The 11,901-nt window shown below is 37.2% G+C and overlaps 3 protein-coding genes across 3 annotated transcripts; 2 read left to right on the forward strand and 1 right to left on the reverse strand.

Annotated features, from left to right (window-relative positions):
• Positions 1-33: 33 nt before the first annotated feature.
• LOC144472305 (uncharacterized) lies at positions 34-11,761 on the reverse strand. The gene is made up of 9 exons (XM_078185266.1): positions 11,621-11,761; positions 10,802-10,921; positions 10,163-10,280; positions 9,206-9,452; positions 8,313-8,411; positions 7,744-7,834; positions 7,117-7,262; positions 321-453; positions 34-172 (listed from the first exon to the last, which is right to left on the reverse strand). The coding sequence occupies exons 1-9, from the start codon at positions 11,759-11,761 to the stop codon at positions 122-124; spliced, it is 1,146 nt and encodes a 381-aa protein (XP_078041392.1). The 3' UTR covers positions 34-121.
• On the forward strand, positions 2,624-4,351 carry LOC144472304 (uncharacterized). The gene is made up of 2 exons (XM_078185265.1): positions 2,624-3,011; positions 3,300-4,351. Exons 1-2 carry the CDS (start codon positions 2,624-2,626, stop codon positions 4,346-4,348), a joined length of 1,437 nt encoding a protein of 478 aa, XP_078041391.1. The 3' UTR covers positions 4,349-4,351.
• On the forward strand, positions 4,389-9,280 carry LOC144472301 (uncharacterized). The gene is made up of 2 exons (XM_078185259.1): positions 4,389-6,201; positions 9,147-9,280. The coding sequence occupies exons 1-2, from the start codon at positions 4,389-4,391 to the stop codon at positions 9,167-9,169; spliced, it is 1,836 nt and encodes a 611-aa protein (XP_078041385.1). The 3' UTR covers positions 9,170-9,280.
• Positions 11,762-11,901: the final 140 nt, after the last annotated feature.

Consider the following 11,901-nt stretch of genomic DNA (forward strand, 5'->3'; position numbering starts at 1 on the left):
ATTAATAAATAAAATCTTTTGCATCTTTTAACTCTTAATGATCGTCATTTAATCCTTACACCTATTATCCAGTTAGTTTCTTCATTTTTACTGGTATCAATACCTTTTGAAGACTCAGATCCTAACGGACTGAACATAGAAGGGTAAAATACGAAAAAGCTGTGCTCATCATCTGTAACATTCAAAATATGATAAAATGTTTTTTGAATTTATAACAATGTAGCATTTGAAGGTTGATTTTTGAATGTTTAATAGCAGAAGTCAATTGAAGCCCTAACAGGATTCAAGCTTAATAGAGTAGAAAGTTAATTACTAATTACCATCGAGAAGCCTTCAAAGCATAGCGTAAATAATCCAGAAAAATTAAACTTGAGTAGAGACTGCGATTTCATCAGCGTGTACAGTACCATCTTTTGGAGCTTTGGTGATAAACGGTACCATGGCGAGTTGTATCTATTTAACATCATTATATTAATTCTTCTCTTAAAATTAAGGAATCATCGCCGCTTTTGCTAAAAGACAGAATGTAAAATTCGGCACGAATCATCTTTTTAAGTGCGAGTTATATTTAAAGTTTTAGGATTGAAAATCTCAGACGAGATCCCTAGCAAAGTGCTTGTAATAACATTCCCCATCATCGAGTTAGAATTAATTAATTATAAACGATTTATCTTTTATGTGTTAATATTAGATATTTGAGCAAATGATTCATGCCACTTCTTCCGTAAGGTACAATGTAAAATTCGGCACGAGTTTTCTGTTGTTCTCAAACGCCCTAATAGCGCCAATTTGTGCAGCGACAAAATGCTCGAACTATTAGCTAAAATCGACCATCGATAATTTGGCGAACAGTTTGGGTGTTTTGACACTGCACGAATTGGCGCTGTACGGACCCCCAAAGTGAGCTTTGGATTGCCGTTGTGTCGGTCGTGGAGAAAGGTTGCATTGAAAAGGTTATGAGTGAGAGGTGTCTGAGGAAATTATTAAAACTTAAGGAAAGAAAAATAAGCAAGGTGAAATGCACCAACAGCTAGTAACATAAAGTCTGGTTTGGTTGAGGGTTGGAGATCAGCGTGGGTATCCCGCCTGGTAGGCGAGGAAACCACAGCGCAAAAATGGAGGAGAGCGGCCAAAACGAAAAGAGCAATGCAGGCTCACGGAAAAGAACAAGGAATGACCCAACCGACGAGGGTCAAAAAGACAAAAAAAAGGTGATGGAGGCTAGGGAGAGCAGCAATTCGGAGGGATATGGGAAAAAAAAAGAAGGAGGCAAAACAGAAGAGCAGACGGACACGTTCTATAAGGAAGGACAAGATGGGACCTGCTTAATAGAGGTGGTCCTGAAAAACGAAGAATGCTCGAATAATAAGGACAAAAATTTGATCAAGATATATAGGGAAATCATCCCATGGGGCAAGGATATTGAATCCGTTAGGATGATCTCCAAGGTCAAGGCGGAAGTCCGCATTAAGAAAATGAAGCCAGCGAACGAATTCCTCAAATCTCTAAGGGAGAATAAGAGGATCAAGGCGTTTATCCCAAGGAGGGCAATAGAAAGATTGGGCGTTATAACTGAATGGGACGGGACGATAGAAGAGTTAAAACAGGATCTGGCTAAAGACCAAGGGGAGATGGAGTTTGAAAAAATTCAAAAAAGAATAACGAAGAATGGGGAAGTCATAATAATGGACAGTAAGGCCATACTAGTTAGGGTGAAAGGAGACTCACTGCCAACGAGGCTCAAAATAGGTTGGGGTCACGTGTGGCTGAAGGTCTCCCCATATATAAGGAGAGTCAAAAGATGTTTTAAGTGCCTTAAATTTGGCCACACGCAAAAATTTTGCAAGTCGGAAGTAAAAAGGTGCTTTAGGTGCTCGGACACGTGTCATGGAAAATGTGAGCGGAAAGAATTCTGTATCAATTGCAGAGGGGACCACAGCCCTCTGGCTCAAGAGTGTGAAGCATTTAAGATGGAGAAAGCAACAGCGAAAATTATGGCATACAAAAACATAAGTTTCACAGAGGCCAGAAAGGAAGCAATGTTCGGCATGAAGCAGCCTGCGGACATTCGTATTTCTGAAAAGGAGTTCCCTACCCTCCCAACAAAGCCATACCATAGGCAGCAAAGATGGGAGGATAGGCAGATCCCAGAAGAAAAGAATGCGTGGGATACAAAAAACAACACAAAGGAAACAAGAAATAAGATCATAGAGCACAGAGGTAACACAGCCAGGAACAATGAGCATAAAAAGGCTGCATGTAGGCAAACCAAAAAGAAAGAGGAGGACGAAGAATTACTACAAGAGCTCATAGAGCTAATAAAAGAAAGAAATTTGGAAGACACAGTCATAGAAAGAATAAGGAAAGGACAGAAATTACCAGGCGTCAGGATGATCAATTCTGACAACTTCAGAAAACATCAAAGGGAAGAGGAAAGGAAGGAAGGTGCCAGCACATCACACCAAAACCAGGTCAATAGGATCGGAATGGACAATGTGACGGACAGGAAATTAAGCGACATAAGAGGGGAGTCTAGGGAGAAAGGAGGCTACATTCCGAAGACAGATAATTGTAAGAACTCATATATTAACACCAAAAATATAAAGTAAGGTAAGGTAAAGGAATGAATTCATTAAACATTGTATCATGGAACGGAAGAAGTATCCTAGGTAAAAAGGAAGAACTTTTGTCATTAATGAATAACATTGATATTATGGTTTGCGTAGAATCGTGGCTTAAACCTGGAATAGTTTTTAATATCCCAGGGTATAAAACCGTCAGGAAAGATAGGGAAGTTGGAAAAGGGGGAGGTGTTATAATTTTTATAGCTAACTACTTGAAGTTCAAGACTATAGAGTCTCTTGATGTTGCAGATCCCCAAGTTGAGATCTGCGGTATAGAGATTACCAATCTTAAGAATATTTTAAATATAATTGCATGTTACAGACCACCGGGAAGGAAAATCAATAGTAATAACTGGGATAAACTACTGTGCAATATTAGCAAGATGGGTACGTATCTTATTCTGGGTGATCTCAACGCGCATCATGTGGAATGGAATTGCAATCATACGGACAATAATGGGGAAACCCTAATGCAATTAATAGACAAGCACGGCATGAGTGTAATTAACCATAACACTAAGTCACACATAGATATTAGAAACAACACGTACAGTAACCTTGACCTGATTGTGACGGACCAACAGACTGCTAGCGAAATTACTGTTACTCAGGATGAAGATCCACTAGGATCGGACCACTTTCCTCTGACAATGAGAATTAATAAAGAAAAATCAGTTTACAGGAGGAAGAGTAACAGACTTTCAAGCAAAAAGACAGATTGGGGTATGTATCAGAGACTTATGGACAAGCAGTTTGGAGCTTTATGTATGGACTCTGAGGGTTCGGTCATAGATAGATACAACAGAATAGTCAAGGCTATGAAAGATTCGGTCGCAAAGAGTACACCCAGAAGAAGAGAGGTCCCAAATCATATGTATAGAAATCCTGTTCCCTGGTGGGACAAAGAATGTGATATCAGCATTAGGCTGAGGAAAGCTGCTTTCAAAAAATGGCAGCATCAAACGAATTTAGACAACTGGTTTAATTATAAAAGGCAAGTAGCGACAACCAAGAAATTACTTAAAAAAAAGAAGAGGGATAGTTTTAAAAAGTTTGCATCAGAACTGAATTACAGCACTTCAATGACATATTTCTGGAATACCATTAAAACCCTAAAATCTAAATGGGTCAACGTCAAAAGCAACATATATGTTGATCCAGATAAAATGAGCAATAGCATAAATAGAGCTATTGATAAATTATGCCCCCCATGGGTTCCAAATGACTCAATATTCACTCTGGAGGTATCGAGAAATGACTTCTTGGATGCTCCGTTTGACTTCAGCGAATTTATATATGCCTCAGAATCGGTTAAGCTAGAATCAGCTCCGGGACTAGATGGGGTGGAGTATAGGATGATCTACAACCTATCCACAAGGTGTAGGTTGATTTTGTTGGACATCCTGAATGAGATATACACTACAGGGTCTTTCCCAGAGGAGTGGACGGAAAGCCAGATTTTGTTAATTAAAAAGTCGGATGGGGAGAATTTCAGACCGATATCACTGACTTCGTGTATGTGCAAATTTTTGGAAAGACTAATTAATCTTAGACTGCAATGGTGGTGCGAAGACAAGGAGTTGATCCCGGCCAACCAATCGGGATTTCGCAAGGGAAGATCGTGTTTGGACAACATAAATAACTTAACCTCATTTATACACTCCGGGTTTAACCAAAATGAATACACTATGGCTGCATTCCTGGATGTCAGTGCGGCATTTTGACAGTGTTCAATCACATATATTGCTTAAAATACTGGCAGGCATGGACTTTCCTGCCAACGTCTTAAATTTTGTGGCTAATTGGTCATACAGGCGTGTTATATCCTCGCCAAGTTTTGAAGGGCAAAGAACAATGCACAAAGGACTGCCTCAAGGGGGAGTCCTGAGTCCGCTGCTGTACAATATCTACGTTTCAAATATTGGTAAAGACCTACCAAGGGGGATACACATATCACAATACGCAGATGACATTGCTGTGTTTACAAGATGTACAAGTCTAAATGACGCAAGGCATCTAATGGAGGCAGCCATAGAAAATATAGGAAATAGTCTGATCAGTGTTGGATTGGAATTGGCACCAAAAAAAACTAAATTAGTGGTATTCAGTAGCAGGAAAAAATACGCACAGGGTATGATAGCAGTCCAAGTAAATGGACACACGATAAAGAACGAAGACAGTGTTGTGTTTTTAGGTCTCCATCTAGACAGAGCACTGAATTTTCGAGAGCACATAAACGTTGTCCATGCCCAGTGTTCAAGGGTAATAAATATAATCAAATTCCTGAGGGGGGTCTGGTGGGGTGCACACCCGGACACTCTTATTACTATATACAAATCCATGATCAGATCGAGGCTGGACTATGGGTCTAAACACTTGGTCAGGAAACTAGAATCGGTTCAAACGAGGGCATTAAAACTGGCAATGGGTCTGAGAATGAGCACACCCAACAACGTCGTTCTGGCGGAGGCTGGTATCCCGCACCTAAGGGAGAGAGCAGCCTATCTGGGAAAGACACATTTGGTTAAAGTCATGTCGAATAGGAGTCACGCGTCCATTCCATATATTGAGGAAGTATCTCGATCGTTTAGAATGATGGGGACCTCAATATACAATAACACCTCAAGGGTGTTCCAGGAATGTGTCAGAGAAGTCATGAATATTGTAAACATATGCCAGGTAGACACTAACTATGCGTGCCAGACAATAAATTTGAAAGAGGCATTGTCCGCAGCAGAATGCGACATAGAAACAGGGGCATATCTCCTAAATACCCAGTCTCCAAATAGGGAGTTGGAGGGATTAGTGAGAACAAAATACGGCAATCATGTAGGTATATACACGGACGGGTCGAAAATAAGCAGCGGAATTTCTACCGGGGCGGCCGTAGTGTGCCCTGGAAGGAACTATGGCTCGTCGTTCAGTATGAACTCCAAGTGTTCTGTGTTCACAGCGGAGTGTGCAGCCATATCGGAGGCCGTAAGCTTAGCGCTGAATAACTGTAAGAATTCGTATGTGATATTTTCAGACTCATTGAGTGCAATTACGTGCCTTAATAGTACTAGGATAAATGTTAAAACTAATAAGTATATTATAGACATTAAGCAGAAGCTAGCTACATATAAGGCGATTAGTGGTAAGAATAGAATTATATTTATGTGGATACCGTCACACTGCGGTATCACAGGAAATGAACAGGCTGATGAAATGGCTAAGGAGGCAACACAGGAGCCACACAATCCCGAACTGGGGGTGCCATTTACGGATTTCAGGGAGCAGTTCAAGGAAACAATGTGGGAAAACTTCCAAAGGACGCTGGAGATTGAGTTCAAATACAAGGGTACTAACTACTACAACACGCTGTACGAAAGCAGGAAGAAACCGTGGTATACGAAACAAAATAACTGGTCAAGGGAAACAATAGTGAGGATAGGTAGTCTCAGGTCCAATCATTACAACACAGGGGAGTCCCTGGCAAGGGTTGGTATCATCAACAGCCCGCAATGTGAATGTTCACATCCGGTCCAGGACTTAAACCACATTATCTGGCAGTGCCCGCTGAGAGATAATGGGAGAAGTGAGTTAATTAGTAAATTAAAGAGACTGAAATGGACGGTTCCTGCGGAAGCACAACAAATAATAGCAAGCAGGGACTCAAGGGTCACAGCGATATTATTAGCATTTCTAGTAAGAAATGAATTAAGACTGTAAACTGTATAAACCTAAGACTGTAAATAGTACAAAGAAAAAAATCATGTGATAAAAGATAAAAGTTCCTAACACAAGGTTAAAATAGGCATAGAGTATATATAGGGATAACGTTAGGTTAAGTTAGAGTAAGTGGGAATGTTGTATATCGGTAAACATAGTGTTTGTTTTGGGACTTTTCTTTTATTGAATAAAGATTATTATACAAAAAAAAAAGTGAGCTTTGAGATTTCACCGCAAGGAGCGTCACTTGTCATAAATATTTGAAATAATTTTAAATCATCAAGAGAAGAAGATTTGTTTTGAATTTCCTATTTTATTTTACGGTGGATGCCTCTGTATCTGCAATAATAAATAAATATTTTTTCATGGTATAAACGCAGCAGAGTATTATAGCTAAATATAGCAGAATATATAGCTAAACATTTCTGTATCCACAGACTACTTTTTTCAGTCTAAAATTAGTAGATACTTTACCATTTCGTGTTTCCTCTGTGACATCAAACTGTTTATACAATAGATTCTCGATTAAAAAAATTACAATACTTATTGCATATGATATTCATAAATATTGAATCAAGTTGTACTGAAGGTGAACAGTGTAACAGTCTCATTCTCTATTTATTTTCACTGTGGACTTTTCAAATTTTTAATTAAACTATGATCCAGTTTCAATCGAAATGATTCAAGCAAGTTGAACATAGAATAACAATAATAATAACAATAATAAAATAAAATTTTCAAATTATAAATTAGACATTGAAGCGATGAGATTTGTACTTACACGTTAACGGTGATCTTGGCACTACGGTCCAAAACCAATTGTCCACTGAAATTGTTTCCGCATATGTATGCCAATTGCGATACAAATAATTGGATGCTGAAGAAAATATCGTCAGCATCTCCCAATTCGGTAATAGCTATAAAAATCTGTCGCAGACAGAAAACAGTCTCGTTATGTCTCAGGCATTTTCTTTTTCGTAAAAACTAAATTAATATTATTAGTCGAACTATTTATTACTAGATTTTATTCAAATTCATCATTATTAACATAAACTGCCGCGTCTGTACGTTTTATAGTGATCAAAATCGTAGAACACTCTACAAACTACCAGAAGGAGGGCATCGTACTAATATTTATACCAAAAATCATTGTTCCTAACACTATACCCATTTGTTTGGAACAAAAAAAAAATAAAAAAACACGAAGAATTAAATCAATTACGAAATTTCATTTCTTTATAATCACATATTTTATTCAAACTTATGTAATAAAATGAATGATATTTGAAAATTCATTTTTATTGTTTACGATTTTAATATGCAATAATGCGGTGCCCAGTTACTCCAGCAATTTCTAGGATGTCCTTTGCGGACGATTGTTTTTGTTAAAATTATAAATGACACTCACACGATACGTATTGACACCAAATGAGATGACGATTAGTACAATTATCGCAAGCGCTGGCATCATGATGCCGTCCGCGTACATTGTCAGCTGTCTTTGATAATAACACAATTCTAATGAATCATGCATCGACTGTAAGTACTCCGTAATTGTTCCCCGGCTTGTAAACGAAAAATGGACAATTATGGAAGAGGAGATGCTATTACAGTCGATTCTCCTCAATTTTTCCTTAGTTTAGAAACGAAAATGAACAATTTTGAAAGAGGAAATACGATTATCCGAACTTCGCTGCTTGTTTTTGCACTTGTTGACAATTGACAACTACGAAAATTAGCTGCGAAGCTCGAATAACCGTGTCGCCTCTTCCTAAATTGTCCATTTTTGTTTGCAAGCCGAGGAACAATATCAGAGAAATGACTGTAATTGTTGACAATCGGTATTTATGAAAACGAGCCGCGGGCTCTGACAATCGTATCTTCTTTTCCCAAATTGTCCACTCTTGTTTCCGAGTCGAGGGACAATGCGAGAGAATTTACTACACAAATGGCTCAAGCTATAATCATAGTACTAACTCAATAGCTCGCCGATGTATCTCCACAGCCGGTTGAATTTTTAGTACGTCCGTTTTGTTAGAGTTCACTGCCTCGTCCACTGCGTTTTGTATTCGGTAGCTGGATAACAAATAATCGCTATGCATCAACTGCCCATTTAATTTAGGTTCGTGTTCTCTGTGCACTATATGTACATAGAAAAATCGAAAACGAAGCTTTTCGATAACATCGTCAAAATCACAAACCTAACTAACCAGTCAGCTGTTGCGACCTCTTTGAAAAATGTGCACCTAAAGCGTGTCAAAAAAATACGACGACTGTCGTACCATTCTTTAGTGATAATTGCTACCAGTTTTTTTTACTACTATCTTCACCCTCAAATGTTCCAAACAACACAAAATTTACGAATATACAGTGCGATTAATTAACCTTTTGCTGTCGTACTCTCAAGGCTATTTAATTATCTTCTCTTATTTTTTTTTACATCAAATTGAATCATATTATTGTGTTATTTTAAAAAAGAATGATTGAATTTTGTATTTCCTCCGTAATCTTGCATATTATGTACTGCTATTTGTTTAATTCCGATCAGCATGACACTTACGTATAAACTTAATACAACCGCAAGAGGTTGAAGTTGTTACGAAGCAATATTTCCGTTATAGTTAACGATACTAAATGCCAGACGTTGCGGAGGAAATGATTTCTTTTCCAAGGCTATATTCATAGAGATTTGAGTCAGCCAGCATGTTCATAAATTTTTCGTTTCGCGGTTGATATGGTAGTGAAAAGATGGTAGGTAGTCATAGTGTTTTCGTTTCCACTAAAATTGCAAAATATTGCCATTTGTTCCAGACGAATATGTTCGTCCAAAATGATTAATTGGTTAACAATTCCGTTCGCCACGTACATACCTGGCGAGGTCCAGCAGTCCGCTGACATAACTGGTGAAGACGGTCAACGTTCCCTCGGTGCATACGAACGAAGCCAAACCGTGTATCGAGCCCAGAATGATGTGAAGACACGTGAGATTGCTGTACATGCTTCTCTCGTTGAAAAAGTATCCCGTTACATACAGAAAACGAAGCTGACGGTCCGAACGTTGTATCGTCGGCAGTCCTAATGTCCCAATTAGGAACAGTAATCCTGTACAGGTCACAGCTGCAACCAGAGATCGAGCCTAAGAACTCTAATATGTCATAAACGTCGGAACACTTCACAAGAATTTTTTTGCAAATATTCGCGGAATGAAATGATCGTACTTTTTCGAACTCGAAAACGATGAATGCACTTGTGTATTGTTATAAAATAATTCACATTCGATAGATTAATTTGTTCGATATAATAATATTTATTATAATATATTTTTATCGTATTTTATAATGTTATTATATATATATATACATATATTATATTGTTATATACTAATATTGTTGTATATCAAACTAATGTTGTATATCAAACCTTAACTGGTATACCGGGGTCGCGAGTGAACCCATTGTTGTATTTCTATTTTATTTCTTAGCGAAAGTTTAATTGTCCACGTTTTTATTATTTTATAAACTAGCTAAAAATGGAATACAATGGATCGTTTATCTATTATAGAATAAGATTATTTGGGATATATCGTGACCTCAGTATACTAATCATCTTTTAAATATAAATTAAATTTAATTAAGTTTAATCTCTCTTTCCATTAGATTAAATGAAATTACTTTAAATTAAATAAAGTTGAATTAAATAAAATAAAGGGATTATTTGCATGCTTTGAATAGTGTTAATTAGCGAATGTTAAAATGATTAGACTGTGCACATGAAGTGATTTGATCATATACGTGCGCTTATAATTGCAAAATTGGTAAAATTCTTACCGATATACATCTGAATAATGCGTTTAGCCAGCAGCGAATGTCTCATCAATATTTTCAATTCCACGGGATCGTTTATAGTGACGTAATCGTGTTGCAAGTTGTTTAGCACATGTTTGATCTAAAGCCACGCGAAACAGATCACCGATCAAATTCGCGAGCTTATGAGTTTAATACAGATTTTCGAATTTGTTTGTAGCTTTCAAGATCGTGCCATCGTGTAAACAAAATCTCCCGCGGTAGCCGAGACTATTGTCGTTAAAATAAAAAAGAAATCCCAAAATTGACGAAGGATCAATTTCGTAACAAGATTAACTAATCGTCAGTGGATTTTATGCATTTATATACAAAAATGAATTAAATATAAAAATATAAAAGAGAAGATAATACAAAATTGCGAAACAGTCGGAGGAATTCGGTAGTATTGTTAAATTGTTTTCAACTCGCTAACGTCATTAAAAGGAATAATTTAAATATGTTATTTACAGAAATCAGCAGTTCAATCATCAGTATCTTGTAAACCGATTGGAAATTAGCGAAATGATGACATAAACTTCATTTATTATAGTTTCGCGTCTAGTAGGGCGCAGTAAAATTTGAACAAGATGGCCGACCGAGCCAAGATCGATTTCTTCAACTTACGGTGGGTAACGTCATGATGGAACTGAAGTATCGTATGTTGTACATTAATATCGGAGTGCAATATGAAATTAACACAGTGAGGTCGTATAGTGTCGGCTTCAGATTCCTTAATGTCATGACCTGACAAATATTTAATTCGTTTTTAAGAATGAATTAATCATTTCAAACGATCTATCACATTTTAGAGTAAATAAAACTATTGCGAATAATCCTTGGCATCGTCATCATTCTTTCTTTACTAATAACTTCAACACTACTTGTTTCAGTAGCAAAGTGATTTGACAAAAATATATTAAACTTATGGTTGTATTGAAATTAAAATTTTAATTATATTAAAATTAAAATTGTATTAAAATTAAAATTATATTAAAATGATATATCTTGTATTATATTTCTAATAACTATTGTATATAACACATACAATTATAGTCTGCCGTATAAGCCTCATATGGTTGAAGGCAATAATAATAAATAAAATGAATGCGATTTGATAACGTCACGCAGCCGAGCTCTCTCTCTCATTGATTATCGTTCGTTTGTTAATAACTCGTAAACGAAGCCTCGGATTGAATTCTCGCTAAGGAAAAAGTTAAGGAGAAACCCTTATTTCCCGGAAGTAGCATAATTTCGGGACATTCTGTATAGTATATTACTGGATTTACACCCTCCAATCCTCGTCTAGAATTTCGGGTAAAATTCACGAGGCCCGACCGGAACCCGAAAAAAAAACACCGGACTCGATTTCAAGCTAGAAATTATGAAATAAATTCTGACAAATAATAAAATTAAATATTAATTAAAATTAAATATTTACACCACCTGGTTCACCACTAAGGATGACGCGAGCAGGCCGTAAACGACTCTGCGAATCCACGTGAGAAGAGTGCGATCATGGGGCCACAGTCCAGTGGCATTCATCAGAGAATAATAGGTCTTGTAGTTTTCTTGGAACGCGTTCATCTTGGACTCGAAATCGAGCAACGTCTACAAGGATCTTACCGACTGTCCTCCAAGTGTATTTGCCTTGTCATCATGGTTTATTCATCCGTGCTGCTTAGTCCCAATTGCCCGCTTGGATTCTCCTCAATTGTCTCCTCGAA

Source organism: Augochlora pura, chromosome 7 (genome assembly GCF_028453695.1).
Source record: "Augochlora pura isolate Apur16 chromosome 7, APUR_v2.2.1, whole genome shotgun sequence".
Classification (NCBI taxonomy): domain Eukaryota; kingdom Metazoa; phylum Arthropoda; class Insecta; order Hymenoptera; family Halictidae; genus Augochlora; species Augochlora pura.